The sequence below is a fragment of the Scyliorhinus torazame genome, chromosome 6 (assembly GCF_047496885.1).
Source record: "Scyliorhinus torazame isolate Kashiwa2021f chromosome 6, sScyTor2.1, whole genome shotgun sequence".
In the NCBI taxonomy this organism is placed as follows: Eukaryota; Metazoa; Chordata; class Chondrichthyes; order Carcharhiniformes; family Scyliorhinidae; genus Scyliorhinus; species Scyliorhinus torazame.
The window spans coordinates 83,448,041-83,472,599 of NC_092712.1; the positions used below are offsets into that span (position 1 = coordinate 83,448,041).

The 24,559-nt window shown below is 45.1% G+C and overlaps 1 protein-coding gene across 6 annotated transcripts in view; it reads left to right on the forward strand.

Annotated features, from left to right (window-relative positions):
* Positions 1 to 24,559, forward strand: part of mpp7a (MAGUK p55 scaffold protein 7a) — a 758,711-nt gene that overhangs the window by 346,357 nt on the left and 387,795 nt on the right. For all 6 annotated transcript variants that reach the window (XM_072508390.1, XM_072508394.1, XM_072508393.1 and 3 more), the window contains one exon: positions 12,179 to 12,256. In XM_072508390.1, coding sequence (XP_072364491.1) covers positions 12,179 to 12,256 — 78 coding nt within the window. The remainder of the gene's footprint in view (positions 1 to 12,178; positions 12,257 to 24,559) is intronic.

Consider the following 24,559-nt stretch of genomic DNA (forward strand, 5'->3'; position numbering starts at 1 on the left):
ATAACACAACAAATTCAACTGCTCCTTGCACAAGTCTACGAGGCTCCTACCACACGAGCAGATTATCAAAGTACTGAAAACAGAATTTCATTATATGGTCATGCAGAAAAGCATGCCAAGTTGGGGCACAAGTCTTCTCACTGCAGCTCCTAGAAGGAAAATCCTGGAGAAAAACACTCGGAAAAGCACCAACGTTTCTGGAGCAAGCAAAATGTTCTGCAGTGTCCACGTTAAAGTTGACATTCCTACCAGGCATCCCCATGTAATCATTTCAAAATGTATGTAAAAGTGCCCTGTGCTTATGATGAGTTGCAGGGAACAGGCAGGAAGGTAGAGATAAGGCCATAAGCAGATGTTTCATTAACTTATTGAATGGTGGAGCAGGCTCAATGGTCCAAATGGCTTACTGTTCCGATTATGATTTTATGAATGCTCATTTAAATCTGTGGCTCAGGGCACTGTCTGGTCTTTGGGAGACTCTGAATGTCTTCATGGAGGCTTTCTTCTTGTTTTGATATGTTGAATGCCAAATGTTAACAAACCATGTCCCCTGTCAGTCTTAAAACTGAGAATGTACTGGTGTTGGTTTTCACAGTCTCTTTCGTACTCCAAAGGTCATGGCGTGAAGTTATCTCCCTGCTTACAGCTATTCCCAATCTACTTGTGATTCTTTTGTGTGGGGCCTTCACCAAGGTGGCCCAATTCAATAAGTGCTCCGATGAGGCTGTTTCCACTAGATATTGCAGAAGTTACAGAACTAAATTCACAGCAGGAGGTCATAGTATGCCTCGTAATAATAATAATCTCTATTAAAGTCACAAATAGGCTTGCACTAACACTGCAATGAAGTTACTGTGAAAATCCCCTAGTTGCCACACTACGGCACCTGTTCGCGTACACTGAGGGAGAATTCATAATGTCCAATTCACCGGTAGCACAGTGGTTAGCACAGCATCAGTGTCTAGATTCCCGCTTGGGTCACTGTCTGTGCGGAGTCTGCATGTTCTATCCGTCTCTGCATGAGTTTCTTCCGGGCTTTCTGGTTTCCTCCCACAAGTCCCGAAAGATGTGCTTGTTATGCCTGTGCTGTGAGTTAAATGGAGTGCTTCACCCATCCAGTAGTATGAGGTGCTGTATGATGGAAATGTAAAGTCTTAAAGGAGCATTCACCTCAGTGAGTGCTCAGATAATTTGTTTTTGTCTGGACCAAATCGTTGTTCGATTCATAGTAATATTGACTTGGACTTTTGATGGGATTTTGGTACAATTTGCTGAACGGCCTTTAGAAAGCTGAGGATACTGCTCAGCTTGGGTTCCTCTAGTCTTGTTACAGAAGGAGCAAAAACACCAAACGTTGGACGGAATTTTGGAGAATTACAAATGCAACTTTTAGGGGTCCACAAAGGCGCAGGCTAATGATTTGTGTCTTTCTCCTGCCTTTACAATCTACTTCTAATTTATTGAAGAAGCGCCTCTAAGGATGCTGCACAACTCCTGGATAAAGTATCAACTACAAAAATAGTTAGATAAAAGTTAGATTACTATTGCAAGCAGAATGTCAAATTCAGAGAGAGGGTACAGAAAAGATTGGAATTCTCCAGCCATTGGAATTCTCTTTTCCCACTGACAACGCACCCCAGCCCCGTGGTTTTCCCAGCAAGGTGGGCTGGCTTCAATGGAAAATCCCATTGACGAGGCAGGAAGAGAGAATGACATGCCTCCAAGAAACTGGAGAAGCGTGCCCAACATTCACCAAGATGATTGATGGGGATACAGAAGAGAAACTGCAACTTCTTTGTTGTGTAGTTTTTCACCCCGTCAAAAGGAAGAATTAAGGCATCCGGCCAATAGGATTGGCTAGGAGCCAGCGTTGGGCACTCCTGCTCGCTGCTTACAAGTATTCCTCCCAGCACCGTCAGAGGGCCAACATTGCCCATGTGGACGCCTTCAGCCGTCTGCTGTTGCCAGTGAGAGGGCCCCGTCACCACCAGTGGTGGATGAGGTAGTTGTGACATTCAATTTCATGGTCACCTTGCCGGTGACAGCTGCTCGGTTGCGTGCATGGACACAGCGAGACCCTGAGTTAGCGTAGCTACATGTCATGCTGTTGAGCGCAGGAAAAAGGAGGCACTTCTGATGACCCTACGTGCTTTCGCCCAGAGGTTATCCGAACTCAGTTTAGAAGATGGCATTCTATTGTGGGAGTTCGGGTGGTCAATCCCCCACAGGGTCAGGAAGCCCTGTTGCAGGGCTCTTGCTCGGTTAAAATGAAAATGTGAGCTCACAGCTACGTCTGGTGGCCCATTATTGCCATTGGGGGCATCAAGAGGGTTGTGTGAAGCTGCCCAGCATGCCAGAAACTTCTGCTGATGGCCTCCTTTCACCTGTGAGAACGGTCGGGACGTCCATGGATTCACCTCCGTGTGGATTTTGCGGGACAGTTTATATTCCTTGTGATCGTTGACGCCTAGTCTAAGTGGCTGGAGGCGTGCAGGATGACCTCCGCGACACCTAGAGCCATGATTTAATAAGCTCCGGGGTACTTTTAGCACCCAAAAGATCCCAGAGATCCTCGTGACAGATAACCCGCGAGGAATTTGACGTGTTTATGCGGCGGAACGGCATTCAACAGATGTCCAGACCTTGAAAAAGGGCTTGAAGAAGCAGTTAATGTTCCATGGACACGCGGTTGGCATGGTTCCTTTTTAATTATCGCAAAGCGCCGCATGTGACAATGGGAATTGCATTCCCGGAACTGTTGATGGGCTGACGATTAAGTGCTCAGCTGAGTCTGACTTTTCCAAGTCCCTCCAGCAAAGTTGAAAGGCAACAGGAGATGCTGAAGGGGTACCATGACCTGAGGGCGCCGGAGCAGGAGTGGGCATTTCATGCCGGGGATGTTGTCTGTGCTCGCAATTTTGGTGATGGAGCCTTGTAGCCCCTGGGTGTGATTTTGGAACTTATGGGTTTGGTTTCGTATCAAATCCGGGTTCAGAGAAGGGTCCAGAGAAAATACTTGGACCTGTCTCTTCAGTGCCTCCGATCGGCAGTGGTAGCATCTTTGCCACATCAGGAGCACGCCCTGGTCTGGGGGCCCAGCCGTTCGGGTTGTCACACCAGTCCAACAAGAGGAGGATGATTCTAGATCCAAGAGGGACGCAGAAGAGTCCATGCCGGCAGACGATGGTGTGTCTGAATCCGAGATAGTGGCAGTAGCTTTTCAGCAGTCATCCAGGAAATGCCGATCTACTAATCAATACACTCCACTTAATCCAGAGCCACCACAGGCCGAAAAGCAGCCCGAGCGAAATGGCACAGAAGACCCCCACCATTGGCGATGAAGGGGGACTTTCGGAGTTTGGGGAGGAGAGGTGTCATAACACCCCTAAGTTTCACAAGTACTTAAAGGGTAAAAGGATACCTAGGGAAAGAGTAGGGCCCATTATGGACCACAGTGGTAATTTGTGTATGGAGGTGGAGGATGTAGGTGCTGTTCCAAATGAGTACTTTGTGTCGGTGTTCACTTGTGAGAGGGGCAGTGTGGGTATAGAAATCAGGAAGAAGGACTGTAATAGAATTGAAGAGATTAACATAGGCAGAGAGGAGGTCTGGCAGGCTTAAAAGTAGACAAATCTCCAGGGCCAGATGAAATTAATCCCAGGCTGCTGAATAAGGCAAAGGAGGAAATGGGGGCACTGGCAATAATTTTCAATTCCTCTCTGGCCACAGGAGAGGTATTGGAAAACAGGAGGATAGCTGATGTGGTACGAATATTCAAGAAGGGAGGAACAGATAAACCAGGAAACTACAGGCCAGTCACTCTAACCTCAGTAGTGGGGAAACTATTGGAAGCAATTCTGAGAGACCGAATTAATCTGCATTTGGAGAGGCAGGTATTAATTGATAACAGCCAGTGTGGGCTTGTTCAGGGGAGGTTATGTCTGATCAATTTGATTGACTTTTTTCAAAGAAGTGACCAGTTGTGTGGATGAGGGAAATGCGTTTGATGTAGTCTACTTGGACTTCAGCAAGGCTTTTGATAAGATCCCACTTGGGAGACTGATAGCGAAGGTAAGAGCCCAAGGGATCCAAGGAAATGTGATTCAAAAATTGGATCCAAAATTGGCTGAATGGTAGGAAGCAGAGGGTGATGGTCGAGGGGTGTTTTTCTGTGTCCAATGGGGTCTGCAGGGATCAGTGTTGGGGCCCTTATGTTTGTGATTTATATAAATGATTCAGATATGAATGTAGAAGTGTGTTGAGTCGGTTGCTGTTGATGGATAAGGTCCTGTATGGACGAAATTAAAAGAAAATGGAAGGAGGAATTGTTCCAGGACGTTGAGGATTGGGAGTGGGGTGAGGCTGTATATAGAGTTAACTCTACCTCTTTATGTGCTTGGCTCAGCCTGATACAATTCAAGGTGGTGCATCGGGTGCATTTGACCAGGGCCCAAATGACTGGGTTTTTTGCAGATGTAGGGGATAGGTGCGAGCGGTGCTCTGGTGGCCCTTCCTATCACACACACAGGTTCTGGTCCTGCCCTGGGCTTGTGAACCTTTGGGTCTCTTTCAGCACCATGTCGGGCATTTTTGGGGTCGACATGGGGCCATATCTTTTGGCGGCTATTTTGGGGATCTCAAACTTGCTGGAATTACAGATAGGGGTGAAGGCAGATGCTCTTGCCTTCGTTTCCTTGATAGCCCTTGGGCAAATCTTGTTTGGCTGGAAGTCCTCTACCACGCCCAGGGTAGCAGCTTGACTCGGCGACCTGATGGAATTTTTATACTTAGAAAAAAATCAAGTACCTCATGAGAGGATCGGCTGAAGGATTCTATCTCAGGTGGCAGCCTTTTATTTCCTTTGTCACAGAGTTAACCACCATCAGATGTTGGGGCGGGGAGGTAGGGCATTAGGGATTGTTTATTGTTTCTTTTGGGTTTGTAGGAGGTTGATGAAAAGGTTGGAATACTGTTAACTGTTATACATGGTAGCAGAGTGGTTAGCACTGTGAAAAATGAAATGAAATGAAAAATGAAAATCGCTTATTGTCACAAGTAGGCTTCAAATGAAGTTACTGTGAAAAGCCCCTAGTCGCCACATTCTGGCGCCTGTTCGGGGAGGCTGGTACGGGAATCGAACCGTGCTGCGAGCCTGCCTTGATCTGCTTTAAAAGCCAGCGATTTAGCCCAGTGTGCTAAACCAACTATTGCTTCACAGCGCCAGGGTCCCAGGTTCAATTCCCGGCTTGGGTCACATTCTCTCTGTGTCTATGTGAGTTTCGTCCGGGTGCTCCGGTTTCCTCCCACAAGTCCCGAAAGACGTGCTGTTAGATTAGGTGAATTGGACATTCTGAATTCTCCCTCCGTGTACCCGAACAGGCGCTGGACTGTGGCGACCAGGGGCTTTTCACAGTAACTTCATTGCAGTGTTAATGTAAGCCTACTTGTGACAGTAATAAAGATTATTATTATTGTATTGCTTTTTCTCTGGAAAATTGTTAACAATGTTTTTCTAATTTGGGGGACTGGTTGGGCGGTGGGGCATATTTTTTGTATACTGTGTGAATGGTTGAATATTTTATGTTTGTAAACTGAAATTTAAACTTGAATAAAAATATTTATTTTAAAAAAAATGAATGTTGAAGGGTTGATCAGTAAGTTTGCGGAAGATACGAAAATAGGTGGGGTGGTAGATAGCCTTCTATTACAGGAGGAGAGAGGCGGGCTGGTCAGATGGGCTGATCAGTGGCAAATGGAATTCAATCCGGAAAAGTGTGAGGTGATGCACTCGGGCAGGACAAACAAGGCAAGGGAAAACATGATAAACGACAGGACCTTGGTGTGCATATCCCTTAAGGTAGAAGAGCAGGTGGATCATATGGTATACTTGCCTTCATTAGCCGAAGCATAAAGTTTCAGATCAGGGAGGTTATGATGGAACTGTATAAAATGTTAGGTCACAGCTAGAGTATTGCGTTCACTGCTGGAATCCACAGGAGGGATGTGATAGCACTAGAAAGGGGTCAATGACCAGAGGTCATAAATTTAAGATGAGGGGATGTGAGGAAAAATCTTTTCATCCAGAGGGCGATAGGAGTTTGGAACTCACTGAACTTATTTAGATGTACACATACGATCCCAGGGCATACAAGGCTATGGGCCAAGTGCTGGAAAATGGGATTAGGTGGATGTTTTTGACCTGCGCAGACCTGATGGGCCGAAGGGCCTTTTCTGTGCTGTATGATTTTATAACTCTAACTCCCAGGAGGACCACATGGGAAGCCGTCATTGATCACTCCGTGGACTCGTGGAGTACTAGCTTCCCAGGTAGGGGGTAGAGGCCAACCACTTGGGGCTGGTGTGTTTAGTCCTCCCAGCTAGGATTGTACTGGGAGTGAAATGCTGCGTTATGTAGACTAAATCCTCTGTTAGTTGACTGTCAGCCTCCTCCTGAGTCATTAAAGTATTCTAGATATTTTGAAATCTATTGTAAGTCCCCTCTTAATGCTGATTTGGTTAATGTTGTTTCACTTCAACGGAATTAATAAAGTAGTGTCAATATACCTGTGTAACATTGCCAGTTTCACTTGAAAGTCATTTGCCACAGACTTCCTCTTCTGTGGCCTGTCTGTTCACATGACCTTTCCTGCAGCGCTTCTACCCATGCTCCCACCTTCTGGCTCCTGCTGGCTTTGATTCTAAACTTGCACCAAAGTCCTGGGTTCAGGCAGAAGTTGGTAGGTGGAAATAGTCAGGACTTCAGCTGCTATCTGCACCAATCAACTTCTGCCACTAGATGGCACCTGTTCAATCTAAAATCTGCACACTTGAGGCATGTACTGCAATTTATTTTGAAAAGGAATTTTATTGTCTTCTATATTTTATTTTATTTTTCGTGATTAATTTTATTTTGCAAGTTATTTCAGCTAGGAATGCATAACGCTGCACATGTATGGTGCAATATTTCAATTTATACAATGCTTTTTCTAGGCAATAAATGTCAAAAGGAACCAAACTCTGGCTTTGACTGATTATTATGCCAACCCATGATTCACTTTAAATCTTTTCACTTCAAGTTGCTATTTTCAGTACTGCAACCATGACTTTACATGAGGACTTTATGGTATGTCATCTTCTTCTTTCTCCAAATGATGGTATTACATAAAGATGTGATTGTGGAAGCATCATTTATGGAGACGAGAAGATTTTCAAAATTCCTGTTACTCAAGAAATACTTTCCTGTATTTTCTGATTGTCATCGTACAGTTTTGATCCTGTTTTATTTTATCCTGTCGATGTTTATAGCAAACAGACATTTATGAACTTAGTTGTGGCACCTGCACAGAATGACCATGAACATTAATCAGAATACATGAAATTCAAAACCTCTCTAAATTTTGGCAAGTACATGTTGAAATAGTGAAAATTGCTGACGTTATTACTTTAGAGTACATTTTTGTAAACCTTAGGTGTTTTCCAGATTGAGATAATGTGTTGGCTTTCTCACTGAAAATATTGAAAAGATTTCCTATTCTTTTTATTTGGCATGGTCATTTTTTTAACGAACCGGCATGTTGATGTGTTTATCCAGCAGCCATTTTTTATTATGTGCTATTTTGAGTCCAGCCATCTCAGTTCTCTGAGTCTCAAAATACTTTGCAAATTGAATTTTATTCACTGGCGTGGTTTAGTTCTCTCTCTGGCACTCTACTGAACATAATTTTCTTAAGTTGTTAAGAATTACATTTTCCATTCTTTGTCTGTGCATATTTTTCATTGGAATGTAGACTATAGTCTCTGTCAAATGTGATCTACTTCATACTTTTCCCTTAATTGTTTTATTTTCTGCCCCTTACCACCAATAGGCTGTGAATCATAGACTCATAAAATGGTACACCACAGAAGGAGGGCATTCAACCCTTTGAGTTTGCACCAGTTCTTCAGAAAAATTCAGTTTATCCCACTCGGTAGCTTATGCCCCTTATCCCTGCAATTTCTTAGCTTCAATTATCAATTCCATTCACTTTTGAAAGTTAATATTGATTCTGTTCAATCACTGTACTAACAGCAAATTATATTTATGTAGTGCCTATATCCCAAGGCACTCCGCAGAGCATTATAAACAACAATACAACACTGAGCCACATAAGGAGATATTAGGCCAGATGACCAAAACCTTGGTTGAAAAACAAGGTGGAAAATTGTAGGTAGGGTTTCCCAGAGCTTGGGATCAAGGTAACTGAAGACCTATGGTGGAGCAATTACAAACATGGATGCTCAAGGGGCCAGAATTAGATGAGTGCAGATATCTGGGAGTGATGTAGGGCTGAAAGAGATTGGGAGGAGCAAAGCCATGGAGAGGTTTGGAAAAAATAATGAGAATTTTAAAATCAAGTAATGGATTCTAAATCCTAACTGCAAATGTTACGCTCTTATTCAATAAAAGAGTGTAAGGATAAACTCATGTCATTCAGTTTAACTTTGTTGGTGGAAAACTTCTAGAAACAATAAGTTGGGACAAAGTTAATTGTCACATGGACAAATGCAGTTTAATTAGGGATGCCAGCATAGTTTTCTGAAGGGATAATCGTATTTAATTAACTTGCTGGTGTTTTATGAAGAGGTAACAGAAAGGGTTCATGAGGGCAATGCTATTGATGTTGTGGACTTCCAGAAAGAGTTTTCTTGAGTGTCACACAATTGACTTGTGAACAATGTTCTAGCTCATGGAATATTCCAGAAAGCGTTTTCTTGAGTGTCTCACAATTGACGTGTGAACTATGTTCTAGCTCATGGAATAAACGGGCAGGAGCAACAAGGATGTAGACTTGTTTAAGCGACAGGAAATAGAGACTAGTGTATAGCCACCTGGGTTGGCCACTTCCCGACTTAAAATGGAGAACCGCAAAGACTAAAGGGAAATTCTGCCAACACAGGCAAAAACGAGCAAGTGCAGATTTCCTGTGTATTGGAACTTGAAAAAACCAGACAGCACTGAAACCAGCAGCCATCTGCATAGTAATGAGCGATTCCCAGGCACAATTGATACACTTCAGGATCACTTGGAACCAGGTACGGGGTCCGCCCCGAAGGGCGTGAAGCCCCTGGGGACTATAAAGTAGAGCCCCCAAGTTCAAATTGGTCTTCTTGGCAGGGTCACTCAGCAACTCGAATCAACCCTTGAGAGTGAACTGCCTAAGTTGCTGCACCAACCAAGTAAGTCTCCAGTCAACGCACGCTACGAGATAGGCGCTCCTAGCTACCAGTCCATACCAGCTTTTGAATCCTGCAGTTTCAGAACCTGAACGAAAGGCCATTTGTTCCCCTGACCTGGTGGGCCAGTCCAAAGCTAAGTATAGGCCTGTTAGTGATAGAGAATAGTCTATTAAGTAGAATTTATGCATGAGTAGCGATTGACTGTGTATAATAAATGTGTTTTGATTTGAATCTTACTAATTGGTGTGTTGAGTTATTGATCATTACTTGAACTTGAACCTCGTGGCGGTATCATAAAGATACCTGGCGACTCGAGAGCAAAGGTTATAAAACAGAGCAAATTGAACCAACCAAAAGTTAGCAACAAGTAGTTAATGGATGCTTTTTGGGCTGGAGGAAGGTTTACATTGGTGCCCCCCAGGGGTCAGTGATGGGACCCTTGCTTCTCCTGATATATATAAAAAAATGTAGCACACCTTTGTGCACAGGGCACAATTTCAAATTTTGATTCCTAAAGCACTGGACTGAAATGGAATCTATCCAAGAGTATGAAATAAGTATGAGTTTGAAGCCGCAGCTGTGGTGGCAAGGCATTTTGCAATGCTTGATCACTTGTGATAAAACACCAGATAGTTGATGACATTCCAGTCTTTGCATGAACAGTCCCGGGAATTACAACTCCGTTAGCTTGATGATTTTGGGTGTTAAATGTTATTAATTACTTTTACACTTGCATGTTTTCTCCCAAATAGCATTATTTCCCAGCAAAGGAAACAATTTAGGGGCATCTGCAAGAGGTAAACCACATCTGGAACATAGTATACAGTTTTGGTCTCCTGATTTGAAAAAGGATACAGTTGTGTTCGAAGCAGTTCAGAGAAGGTTCACTTGACTCATTCCTGGGATGAAGGTTTTGTCTTGTGAAGAAATGTTGAGCAGGTTTGACATTCCACCCATTGGAGTTTAGAAGAATGAGAGGTGATCTTATTGAAACACAAAATCATGAGGGGACTTGATAGGTTGGATTCAGATGCTTCCTCTTGTGGGAGAGATTTAACTAGGGGATGCAGTTTAAGAATAATACGTCTCCCTTTTCAGATGAAGGTGAGGAGTATTTGTTTTTCTCTGATGGCTGCAAGTGTGTGGAACTTTTTTCTCCAGAAAGCAATATCCCCTAGGTCATTTAATTTATTGAAGGTTGAATTGGCTAGATTTTTATAGAGAAGGGAATTGAGGGTTATGGGGAGCAGACAGGAAAGGGGAGTTGAAATCACAACCAGATCAGCCAGGATCATATCGAATGGCAGAACAGGCGTGAAGGGCCAAATGGCCTACTCCTCCAAAGCCGTATGTAATTCCAAGCCAAAGGGCTATAAAAAGCAGACTATATTTTTTTTGTATACCAATTCTTTGAAAATATTACAATAAATTTAGAACGGGTATCAGGAAAGCCCTCTTCCTTCAGCGGGATAAATGTCTGCAAACGCTATCAATCCTGCTAATAGATAGATTTTTCTAGCAGACTGTTAGCTTTTGACTTAAAAGTACTTCCTCATTTCCCTTCTCATGTCTCTAACTTTTGAATTTCTAACTCCAGTTCCCAAATTTTTGAAGCCCTCAATGAATAATTATCCATGATTGCCAGTTCCCTTAATTGTGTTCACCATTTCAGTGTCAACTCAAAAAGGTTTTTTTTCTGAATAATAACCCAAAATATAACTGAAATTTGCAGAGCTAACCATGTTAGTGATATCATCGATGTGTGTCAAAATCCCAGATGTTCTGTCGGGAGTGCCTGATTTATTTTTGATTTAGATCAGCAGCAGTAAGGAGTAGTACAACTCAGCCACCGAAAAGAAGAGACAGGCCAGAGGAGAAATTGAACTCCAGATGGTACGCAGCTTGGGATGAAACCAGAGCCAATGTTCAATAATGGTATAGGGGACGTGGTAGAGATACATGAGATCTGGTATAGCTTAGGATCAGCTGTTCTTAATGAATTGCCAGACATGCATTAACTTGCACAAAGTAAAACGCACACAATATAAATTGAATTCAAAATATATTGTATGAGCCTAATGTGTCTACGGGGACATTTTTGTTAGGCATTATCATCTATCGAAATGTGCAAAGTGTGGTTTTGCTTGTATGACCATTATTTACTGTATTGGCGGTAGACTGCCCTTTTTTTAGTCAGCAGTAGCAAAGACAAAAATTCTTGGGCTCCCATTAGGCAATAAATTCCAAAGTTCTGAACCAGATGTATTCAAAATATTACTACAGATGTCATCCACTGTATTGGAGTTTCAAGTATGTTGCCAAAAACGTTACCAGAATTCAAACTTGTATTTCTAATTTCATGGATTTTCGTTGTGACTCAGATGCATGCAGTTGGTGGACTTTCAAACTTTCTTTTCTGCGGTCATGTATAGCACAAAGAAATAACAGGTTGCGTTGATGACTTATAAATGAGTATAGGAAATGTAAAATAGGTTCTGATGGAAGGTCATCAACTTGCAATGTTAACTCTGTTTCTCGCCACAGATGCTGCTTGACCTGCTGAGTATTTCCAGCTTTTTTGGAGTTCTTATTTCATGAAAAATACAAGCTGGGAATTTCCAATTATTTTATGGGATAAAGTCTGTAGTCAGTATTTGATGCGATTTCAAATAGCCCCAAAGTAAATTTGGATGGAAGTGCTTTTCAATATTTTGTAACTTGTAAAATTCATTTGTGATTACACTGCATTCTCAACATTTTCTCCAGGTGATTTGTATTTGTATGCTGTACTTTTATTTCCACTGGTGAAATTTATGATGAATTGCCATGATGTGTCTGACTTCTTTAGGTTTTCATGATTTTCTTTTTGTTACAGAAACCTGTTTTTGTTTAGCAAGATTATATTGCCTTATTTCCTCTTTATTGGATAAATTATATTAAACATTCTATGATTGCTTTCCAGATCCATGAAAAGCTTCAGCAGTATGAGAGACAGAGTCCGACACCCATTCTTCATAATGCAGCCACTTTGGCAGACGATGTAAGTGTCCTTCATCTTTGTGATGAGATCATTTGGTCTGAATGCATTCAAAGTGTCTGTTTAGAATTAATAGTTTATGTGGGGTGAAGTCAGATCACTCACATTACTTTTCCAAGAGAGCTCTATAATGGATTTTCTTAGCTTTTGCTATCTTGTTGAGGGCAGGAAACATATCAGGCTTTTCTCTTGTTTAACACAAATATTGTTTAATATGAATGGCATATGTAAATTCTACAAAGGAGAGCTGTCAATGAACATGATGTTTGAGGCAGCAGAAGAAAAATATACAAAAGTATAGATCTATCATAATAAAGGAAGCGGCAGCATGCGTGAAATGACAGACATGGTGAAATAAGTTAGACGTTAAATAACTACAGTAAAACTTGTGTCTCACTCCTACCAGAATTTTTGAATATGATTTATTATGGGGCTTTTTCAAAGGAAATTGTATTGTAAGGATAAACTGCCCCATTTCTTTGAATTAGCAACTATGGGGATGATCTACCAGTCACATTGCGCTAAAGCGAGAGCGAAGCACGGGCGTTAGTTCCCGGGAAGGCCTCCCGCAGCCTTCCCGGCAGCCTTTGCGCCTCACGGGATCTACCCAAGTCCCGGGAGTCGTCAAAATCAGATTCCCGCCCAAAGCGGGAGTGATCAAACGGTGCGCACTAAAGTACATTTTAAACCTCCTTGGGTGAGCTTACGCAGGATCTACCGGCCTTCCCAGTGAGGCCGCAGCCTGGCACTGTTCAATACTGGTCCACACAAATATGGACCAGGCAGTTTGGCGGGAGGAGGGGGGGGCAGGGGAGGGAGGGGGCGCGCGAGGGAGGGGGGCATGGGGGAGTGTGTGCGTGGGAGGGGGGGGGGGTGGGAGGGGGGGGTGTGGGAGGGCGGGGTGGACCGCCCTGGACCCAAAAAAGTGGCTAAGTGTCGTTTGATAGCGGTGGGGAACTCACCGGCACGGCCGGCAGGAAACTCCCAACAAAACCCGCCACAAATGAACTTGGATTTTTTTCCGTTAAATTCCGTTCTATATATCCTTTGTTACACATCACAAATGTTGATTTAGTCTAAATATTGAAGTTTCATTCCAGTTGCGTTCTATTTTTTTAAAAAGGGCAAATTGTTTGTCATTTTCCATGCTTTCATTTGGGAAGGAGAGAAGTTTTGAACAACAAAGACAAAGCATATGATAAGTCTAGGCTGGATTTGAACCCAGACCCAGAGGCGAACGGTCATATCTATCGCAATTCAATTTTCCATTATTACATTTTCAGTTTTAACTCTTGGCCAATGAAAATGTAGGACAGTGCAGGCCTGACTTGTATGAGTTGTCACACACCGTCTGAAAAAGGCTTTATGTCACTGAGTTGGCAACTTTTTTTTAGTTCCCAACTTCCAAGATCTCCTCCTTTATACAAGACCAACCCCAAACAGTAGGTTGCAACCCTAAACCTGCTTATGTGGAGAGTTGGTTTCGCACACTGGGCTAAATCGCTGGCTTTTAAAGCAGACCAAGGCAGGCCAGCAGCACGGTTCGATTCCTGTACCAGCCTCCCTGAACAGGCGCCGGAATGTGGTGACTCGGGGCTTTTCACAGTAACTTCATTTGAAGTCTACTTGTGACAATAAGCGATTTTCATTTCATTTCATTTTCATTTCATTTCATTCATCTAGTTTATATAACTTCACAAATAATCTGTGCTGGTGCATCTTGGTGTATTGATGCAACTTCAAAAATGGGAGGTTTGCGTACCATATACTGAGCTGGAGATCTTGCCTAACTATCTGTGGGTGGTGAGGTTTCTTGCCAGGCAGAAAAATAGAACTATTATTACTTTGGTCTACATCCATGCGAAGTGTTAGCAAGTAGAATTGGCAGAGGTCTGGGAATGGGACCAATTTCTACTTGGTCCAGTGGAAGGTGGAAAGTAACCTTCGTAAGAAAAAGTGGATGGAAGGGCACTTGCACGGTAGCACGGTGGTTAGCACTGTGGCTTCGCAGTGCAAGGGTCCAAGGTTCAATTCCCAGCTGGGTCACGGTCTGTGCGGAGTCTGCACGTTCTTCCCGTTTCTGGGTGGGTTTCCTCCGGGTGCTCCGGTGTCCTCCCACTAGTCCCGAAAATGGAAGTTGTTATGCCATAGGAAACTACTAAGTTTGGGACAGATTATTGGTTCCAGAAGTCAAAATAATTTCTTTCCAAGGACTACCTTTGGATTTTTGGTGAGTACTTTTTGGAGTGACAGTATAAAATATGCTACTCTAAAGGAACCGAGGAATCTGGGTGTGTATATATGCATAAGTCATAGGTCATAAGCATAGGCATAAGGTGGGAGGACAGTTGAGAGAGCAGTTAGTCGAGCGTACTATTCATCTCCCTCTGAAGCTTCTGTACACAGGCTGGTCCTCAAATGTATTTTCGACCTGTCATAAGCACCCCTTTGCTTCTTTATCTTAATTTCTACTTCGTCAGTCATTCAGAAGCTCTGTGTGCTTGTCGTGCCTTTCCCTTTTGAGGAAATATACCTTGACTGTGCCCCAACCAGCTGTTCTTTGAAGGTAGACCAGTGTTCAACTATCCTTTTTCCTGCCAACCTGTGGCTCCAATTTATTTGGCAGGACCATGTCCCTCTTTTTATGTATGTTGTTGGTAGCAATGTGAACCATGGCTGCTGGCTGTTCACCCTCTCCCCGCAGAGGGCTTTGCAGCCGCTCAGTGACATCCTTGACACTGTCATCAGGGATTCACATCTGCAGCAGCTGAAATGCATATCTATTCCACAAACTATCAAATCACATAGCTCTATTACTCTCCTAGAATTTCTTGTACCCCACTGTGCAGCTGAGCCATGGACTTGGCTCAGGCTGCACTCCCCAGATGATCTATTACTCTCATCAGTGTTAAAAAGTGGATACTGCTTGAAGAACGGGGCGCACTGGAGGGGACTCGTGTAATTCCTGTGTATTCCTTTTTGATTGATTGGTAATCACCCACTCATTCCCTCCCTGCATACTCTTAAGCTATGGGGTGACAACGTTTATGAATCTGCTGTCCACGTGTTTCTCGGCCTCTCAGTCTGCCATCCTTACCTGGTCTGGCCTATGTGTGACCCCAGACCCACATCAATGTGGTTGACCCACACTAGGGTCAACCAGAATGTGGTTGACCCTAGTGCCAAACGAAAATATTGTTGCGACTTATTAAAAGGGACAGATGTATTTTGTATGAAATTGTAAAAATCAACAGCCAGAGCTTTATTCAGTTTTGAAAGTAAACAGTTTAGTTTAATTCACCTAATGTTGTCCAGCTCCAGACCTTGTATTGTGCTGATCTATTTGTGCTGTAAATCAGTGTTTTCCTGAATTTAATTTTAGCTCTTTATGTGCATGTACATATTATGTGCACGTGAGTGTAAATGTATGATAAAAAAAGTTATTTCACTTCTTTTAATTGTACAGTATTTTTGTCTGAAGTTGCAGCATTTATAACTTGCTGTTTGCCCTGTGATATTCCTTTCTTCCATCTTTTTGATTTTTGATGTTTTCTTCCTTGTTCAGATCCTCTGATGCTATTCCTTTCGTTCAAGGTTTACTTTCATTATACTTCAATTCAATCTTATTTCAACCTGTTCTGTTTGTGTTTTGTTTGCTCTTCATCCTTCTCATAGATCTCTGGCATGTTCAGACCTATTCCATTTGCAAGCCCCCCCTCTTTTTTTTGCCCATTTCCTCGATGAACAGCCACCATAGATCATAAAATCTAGAATGATTCAACACATTAGGAGGCTATTCACCCTATAATAAATGTGCTGGCTGTTTAAAAGAGCCATCCTAATGCCCTGCTTTTATGCTATAGTATTTATCCATTTCCCTTTTGAAAGTCTTATTAAATCTACTCCCACATTCCTTCCAGGCAGTGCATTCCAACTCTGTAATTTGTTTTCCTCGCATCCTATTGTTCTGATTGTTACCGTAAATCTGTGGCCCTGGTTATGGATTCTACTGCCACTTGAAATTGTTTTTCTTCATTTACTCTGTCAAAACAGTTATGGTTCACTAATTTCTACCTTCATACCCATGCTATCACTAAAACTAAAAACAAAATACTGTCTCTGCTGGAAACCTGAAATTCAAAAAGGTACTGGAAAAATGCATCAGGTCTGGCAGTGTCAGTGAAGAAAGAATCTGAGCTGACATGTCGAATATAACTCTTTGGATAAGACTTCTGAAACTAAACCATGGCTTTGGAGACCTGGCACTCCTGGCCAGCCCTCCATTTTCTAACCCCCATAACCTTTGTAAAAGTGAGGGCATCAGTGCTCGCTGACCCATGTTGGTTCCAATAAAACACAGCCTGGATTTTAAAATTCTCATCTTTGTTTTCAAATCTCCCCATGACCTTGCCTCTCCCTATGTCTGTAACCTCTAGCCCGATGACTCTCGTAGATATTTTCACTCCTACAATTCTGCTCTCTTGCGCATCCCCAGTTTTAATTGCTCCACCATTAGCAGCCATGCCTTCAGCTGCAGAGGTGAAGTGACTTGGATCATTTTAATATGATGCAGGTGCATAATTCGATATAGGCGCCATTAAGTACAATTTGTTGTTCCTTCTCAAAGTTTGGTGTTTAATGCATTTCCTTGAACCATATGTGATCACTATTCCCTTAAGTGCTTCATAATGTTCTGATTGTTGACCAGCATTATATTAAGTACAGCCTCACTTCTCATGGGGGGGGGGGGGGGGGGGAATGATGCTCGGCCGCCGATAGCGGAGTTCCCGATGCGGCGAGGAATCACCGATTGGGCAAAAAAACTGAATCAGCGATCTAGGAGTTCAATGCTTTCACTTTGTTTTCTCAGCAGAAAGCACTTAACTGCTTTTGATGTGGTCAGGAGCTGACAATCATAGCTAGATGTTTCTAAACATTGAGGTTAGGCCCAAAGCAGGGTATTTGAGATGCATTCAAGCATGAAGGGAAATGGAAATAAACACTCCAGACGCCTGCCTGTCTGGAAGCTATTACCCTGCCAATTGCAGCCTACTGAAAGCTTTTTCTCTTAGAAAGTGAACAGAAGTCTTTCAGATTAAAGCCCTATGATGCTGTTATGGCTCTCTATGAAGTCACAGCTGCTGCATTCTACACCTCTGGTCTGAGGCAGCAGATGTAAGGAACAGCTGAGTGCAAAAGCAATGCTTTTTCAATGTTCAGGGATGACCGATGGGGTGGGAGGGTCTCTAATAAAGGGGGTTTCTCTGATGTGGGTGTCTGATGCGGGGAATGGGGGTCACCCTCATGCATGAGCTGTTTGAGTGGGGAGTGGAGAAGGGTGCCCCTACCATTAGCAGGGGTGGGGAAGTGCAGGATTTACCTTGAGTGGGAGCGGCGACAGTTGCTGGACTTCGCTATCAGGCCGCCTGCTCAAAATGGCGGCCCGACAGTGGGATTCGGAATGGAATCCTTTGTGCTCCCTGCCAAGCATAACTTTGCATAGCAGGGGAGAATGAATCGCTTCTGGGCGCCGCTCCTAGCGCAAGCGCAAATCAGAAGCAATTCTCCTCAGGCGGGAGAACATCGTCTCCCAAACGGAGAATCCAGTACTTAATCCCCTCTGTAATATGTTGCCTTATAAACAGTCCTTTACCACTTTCAGAAGTGTCTAGCTAAGCACATTGCAAGTTTCATTTGCTACCTGGTTGCAATAAATTGTGGGGCTATGGGGAAAGAGTAATTAAGTGCATGCACTTACTGGATGGTTCTTGGAAAGATCTTTGACTGTGCAAACTTGATGAACCAAATGGGGGCCGCCTTTGCTGTACTATTCTATGATTCTGATTTTACTGGTTTCCTTACCTGTGAAATAGCTCATCACTTCAGTAGTTTCCTTTGGCAATCGATAGCAAATTCTCACAGTAAATTGGGTCTTGGTTTGTCCATGTAGCATTATTCAGAGATTCAGTCCTCAAGTTATTCTTGATCTGCTTTTTCCTGTACGTCTATCTCATCCTGTGTCCAGGAGGGCCTTTTGATACAGTATGTTGACAATTTAACCAAGGAGTGGGCCATACTACACTTGGTATTGGGGAATGAGCCAGGCCAGTGATTGATGTTTCAGTGGGGGAGCATTTTGGCTTATCGACCATAATTCCATAAGATTTTAAATAGTCATGAATAACTGTGGGTAATTGTGCTTAATTGGGTGAGGGCCAATTACATCCAAATTAGACAAGTACTGGGAATGTGGATTGGGAGCGGCTATTTGGGGGCAAATCCACGTCTGATATGTGGGAGGCTTTTTAAGGCCAGTTGATTGAAGTGCAGGACAGGCATGTCCCTGCAAAAATGAAGGAAAGAAATGGCAGGATTAGGGAACCATGGATGACGAGGGAAATTGTAAGCTGAGTCAAAAGGAAAAAGGAAGCACACGATGGGTCGAGGCATCTAAAAAATGATGAAGCCCTTGAGGAGTACAGTGAAAGTAGGAAGGGACTTAAACGTGGAGTTAGGACTTAAAGGGTCCATGAAATGTCTTGAGCAAATATGGTCAAGGAGAATCCCAAAGTTTTTTATGCATATATGCGGAGCAAGAGAAAAGAGTAGGCCCACTAAGAACAATGGAGGGAAGTTATGTGTGGAACCTCAAGAAGTGGGTGAAATCCTTAATGAGTACTTTGTATCAGTATTCACCAATAAGAAGGACATGACGGATGTTGAGGTCAAGGATAGGTGTGTGTTATAACCTGCCTGCTTACCACTGGCTGGGGACTAATCACAATCCCACAATCCTTAGGGAGTATGAGCTTCCCCAATTCGAGGGGCGGAGAAATCATTAGCATACTCCCTGCATAAATAGAGTTGGCCAGTTTGAAACCAGCTAGAGAGGAGTGAGCAGCAAGGGAGCTGTTGCTGCTCTTGTGTATATAGATGTTATTGTAAATAAATGTTATTTCTTTCTACCCTTCAACTCGTGCTGGATTCTTCATGGCCCCTCACAAAACTGGCGACGAGGGTTAAAGTGGATAGCTGTCTATGCTACTGAAGCCACAGGTTCAGGTTGGAAGTTTTTTTTCTGTTACACCATGCCTCTGTATGGCCGTTTGGATGTTTTTGATGCTGCGCTGGAAAGTTGGAACCAGTACACACAACGGATGCGTTACTATTTCCGGGCAAACAACATCATGAAAACGAGCGGCAGGTGGTCATTTTGCTCACTGCCTGCGGCCCGCATACGTTTGAGGTGTGTAGGAACCTTACGTACCCAGCTGTGCCGGACACCAAGGCGTTTGATGAACTTGTGAACTTAGTGGGGCAACATTTTAACCCAACCCCGTCCACAATAGTCCAGCGTTACCTGTTTAATACCGCTGAGAGGACCCCAGGAGAATCCCTTGCAGAGTTTCTATCTAGGCTACACAGGATTATGGAGTATTGTGACTATGGTGAGACCTTGTCAGAAATGTTACGCGACCATTTGGTTTGCGGTATTTACAATGCGGCCACCCGGAGAAAGTTGTTAGCTGAGCCAACATTGACTTTTCAACAGGCCATTCAAATAGTATTGTCCCAAGAGAGCGCAGAACGGGGAGTGCAGGAGCGACAGGGAATGGAGGTGCACGTCATGGGGTGCAACCCCTTCCGTCCAAAAGCGTCTCCCCGCGCCCCTGCGGTATCTTGGGCGGGGCAGCGTCAGGATCAATGCCAGTGGCCGCCGAACGTTCCTCCCCGAAGTGAGCCTTCTCAAGAACCAACGAATGAGGAGCCATGTCAATGTCGGACTTGGGGACGCCGACCCCGTCGTGGATGCCGGTCCTGGGGGCGCGTTCCGACAGAAACTGGGGCCAGCCCAGGGGCTGTACCTTTCATTTGGATGAACCTGCGGTGACTACTCCCGATGACGTAGAGGCAGAGAACGACTGCCTGCAACTCCCATGTGGCCCCCATTAAGGTGACAGTATGGGTCAATGGTCACCCGCTTGAGATGGAGTTGGACACTGGCGCAGCGGTCTCCGTGATCGCCCAGAGGACATTCGACTGCATCAAGCAGGGTATACAGACCCTTACATTAACCGACACACAGGCCAGGTTGGCCACCTACATGGGGGAACCATTGGACATTGCAGGAACTACGATGACCCCTGTTTATGGACACCAGGAGGGGCGTTTCCCACTTATCGTGGTGCACGGCCATGGGCCCAGGCTGTTGGATCAGGACTGGTTCCGCCATTTACGGCTGCAGTGGCAGCACGTCCTCCAAACAGGTTCTGGTGGGTTGACGGAAGTACTAGGACGGTACCCAGATGTATTCCAGCCCGGTTTGGGGAAAATAAAAGCGGCCGTAGCGCATATGCAAGTCGAACCAGGAGCCACGCCGCGCTATTTCCGGGCGGGCCCGGTGCCTTACGCCTTGCTCGAGAAGGTAGAAGGGGAGCCCACTCGTATGGAGTCCTTTGGTATTATCAGGCCTGTCCGTTTCGCAGACTGGGCAGCACCAATTGTACCTATAATGAAGCCAGATGCCACAGTTCGCTTGTGCGGCGACTATAATCTTAGTGAATATGGCTTCCCGGCTCGACCGATATCCAATGCCTCGCATAGAGGATCTCTACGCGAAGCTTGCAGGCGGACTCTCATTCATGAAATTAGATATGAGCCTACCTACGGTTGGAGCTGGACCCTGCCTCCCGGCCATATGTAACTATTATTACGCACCGGGGCCTGTATGAATATACACTGCTGGCCTTTGGGGTATCCCCTGCCTGCGCTCTTTTTCAACGCGTCATGGAGGGCATCTTGAGAGGTTTACCTCGTGTCGCTGTCTACTTAGACGACGTCTTAATTACAAAGACGTCGGAGCAGGCAAATTTGGAGGCTGTCCTTAGACGCTTTTCAGAGGCCGGAGTCCGTTTACGTTGTACAAAGTGCGCCTTTCAGGCGAAGGAAGTAGTCCACCTGGGTTATTGGGTGGACCGCAAAGGTTTGGTCCCCGTCGCAGAGAAGGTGCGCGCAATTCAACAGGTCTCCGCCCTGACTGACACTTCGCAACTTCGTTCTTACCTCGGCCTCGTAAACTATTAAAGGAAGTTCCTCCCCAATCTGGCAACTACGCTGGCCCCGTTGCACCTTCTGCTGAAGAAGAATCACACCTGGGTTTTGTGTCAGCTGCAAGAAACCGCTTTCCGGCGGGTAAAACAACAATTATCGTCGTCTGGGTTACTAACCCACTATGATCCTGGAAAGCCTTTGCTCATCACGTTGGATGCATCCCCATATGGTGTTGGGGCCGTCCTGTCCCACAAGATGGAGAACGGGGCTGAGCGGCCGATAAGCTTTCGCCTCCCCACATTGACTGCAGCGGAAAAGAAGTACGCGCAGATCGAGAAGGAGGGCCTGGCGGTGGTCTTTGCGGTGAAACACTTCCACGTATGGCCGCCACTTCACTATCGTGACTGTTCATAAGCCTGTGCTGGGACTTTTCCGAGAGGATAGGCCAATACGGCCTATTGCTTCCGCACAGATCCAACGCTGGGCTTTGTTGCTCGCTGCCTACGAGTATTCTCTGGAGCACAAACCAGGAACCCAGATAGCGAATCCCGACGCACTGATCCAATTGCCTTTATCGACCGGCCCCATGACGACCCCCACGACCGGTGAGGTGGTTGCAACCCTAAATTTTATGGACTCCTTGCCTGTCACAGCATAACAGATCTGTGAGTGGACCCAGACGGAGCAAGTCCTGTCAAAGGTTTGGCACATAGTCCTGCATGGTGGGCAGCATAGCCAGCTCCCAGGAGAATTGCGGGAATTTTCCTCCAAGTTGTCAGAATTTTGCGTGGAAGACGGTATCCTCTTGTGGGGGACACGTGTGATTGTCCCGGAAAAAGGACAGGAGCTGATACGAAGGGACTTGCACAATGGGCATCCGGATGTGACCAAAATGAAAATGTTGGCCCGGAGGTGTGACCAAAACGGAAATGTTGGCCCGGAGTTGTCTGGTGGCCAGGCCTCGACACCGACATTGAGAATGTGGCCCAAAACTGCTCCATTTGCCAGGAGCATCAGAAGCTCCCGCCAGCCGCGCCCCTACACAAGGGCGGCCTTGGGCGCGCTTGCATGTGGATTTCACCGGCCCTTTTCAAGGATCCATGTTCCTTCTATTAATTGATGCCCAGCCTAAATGCTTAGAGATGCATAAGATGGTAGCCACAATGTCCTGCGCAACAGTCGAGAAGATGCGTTTGTCTTAAGGTACACATGGCCTACCCGAGTTGCTGGTCACGGACAGCAGCACTCAGTTCATAAGTGAGGAGTTCGCGAGGTTCATGAAGATGAACGGCATACGCCATATCCGCACCGCTCCATACCACCCAGCTTCCAATGGGTTGGCGGAGCGTGCAGTGCAGACATTCAAACGGGGCCTAAAGAAGCAGTCGTCTGGGTGTATGGACATGAGACTGGCTTGTTTTTTGTTTTCAAATAGGACCACTCCACATGCAGTGACTGGGATAGCTCCCGCGGAACCCTTAATGTGACGGAGACTTCGCACCCGCCTTGGCATGGTTTTCCCGGATATTGGCGCAAAAGTGCCTCGCACTCAAGAACGGCAGGGACATGGTTTTTCTCGGCATCGGCCAATTCGGCAGTTTCCGCCCGGTGACCCAGTGTTCGTTCAAAATTTTTCTGGTGGTGCCCAGTGAGTCCCTGGCGTTATCTTTCGCCGAACGGGCCCGATCTCTTACGAGGTGCAAGCTCAGGGTTGACTCCAGCGCAAGCATGTAGACCATGTTCGGTCCAGAAGACCATTTCGTCCAAAGATTCCCTGCCGCTGGAGCTCATTTCTACAGCCATGAGATCAGACACAGTGAGAGTATTCCTCACAATCCTCCTCTGGTGCCGCACTCAAAGCCTGCGCAGATCGTTGCAGAACCGCATGGAGATAGAGACGCCGAGATGACGGAGGCAGCGGACTCCGAGATGGACACACAGGATGCCTCAGAGGGGGAGTCCTCGGGCCCACGGGCTGTGGATGTACAACTGTTACACCGTTCATCACGGAAGCGCTGTTCTCAATCTCATTACACACCGCCCGATCCAGTGCCTCGTGGAAATGGTCTCCGGCCTGCAGCAAAACAAGTCCGATGCCTTCCTTCACCAGGGTCTTCGGTGGATTCCTTGGACTTTGGTGGGGGCGGGGAGGGATGTTATCACCTGCCTGCTTCCCACTGGCTGGGGACTAAGGGCAATCCCACAATCCTTAGGGAGTATGAGCTTCCCCAATAAGAGCGGCGGAGAAATCATTGGCAGACTCACTGCATAAATAGAGCAGTTTGGAACCAGCTAGAGAGGAGTGAGCTGCAAGGGAGTTGCTGCTGCTGTTGTGTGTGTGTGTGTGTATATATATATATTATATATATGTATATGTTATTGTAAATAAATGTTAATTCTTTCTATCCTTCAACTCGTGCTGGATTCTTCATGGCCCCTCACAAAAGTGTGAACGTTCTTGAGAATGTCTATATCAAAGGAAAAAGTGCTTAGTATCCTAAATTGCAATACGTTAGACAATCCCCTGAGCCCAGGTTACTACGAGAGGCAAGGGGAGAAATAGCTGGAGCCTTAACAGGTATCTGCACATCCTCTTTGACCACAGGCGAGTTTCCAGAGGACTGGAGAATAGCCAATGTTTTGCTTGTTCAAGATAGGAAGCAGGGATAATCCAGGAAATTATATGCCGGTGAGCCTGACAACATCAATAGAACATAGAACAATACAGGCCCTTTGGCCCACGATGTTGCACCGAAACAAAAGCCACCTAACCTACACTATGCCATTATCATCCATATGTTTATCCAATAAACTTTTAAATGCCCACAATGTTGGCGAGTTCATTACTGTAGCAGGTAGGGCATTCCACGGCCCCACTACTCTTTGCGTAAAGAACCTACCTCTGACCTCTGTCCTATATCTATTACCCCTCAATTTAAGGCTATGTCCCCTCGTGCTAGCCATTTCCATCCGCGGGAGAAGGCTCTCACTGTCCACCCTAGCTAACCCTCTGATCATTTTGTATGCCTCTATTAAGTCTCCTCTTAACCTTCTTCTCTCCAACGAAAACAACCTCAAGTCCATCAGCCTTTCCTCATAAGATTTCCCCTCCATACCAGGCAACATCCTGGTAAATCTCCTCTGCACCCGCTCCAAAGCCTCCACGTCCTTCCTATAATGCGGTGACCAGAACTGTACGCAATATTCCAAATGCGGCCGTACCAGAGTTCTGTACAGCTGCAACATGACCTCCCG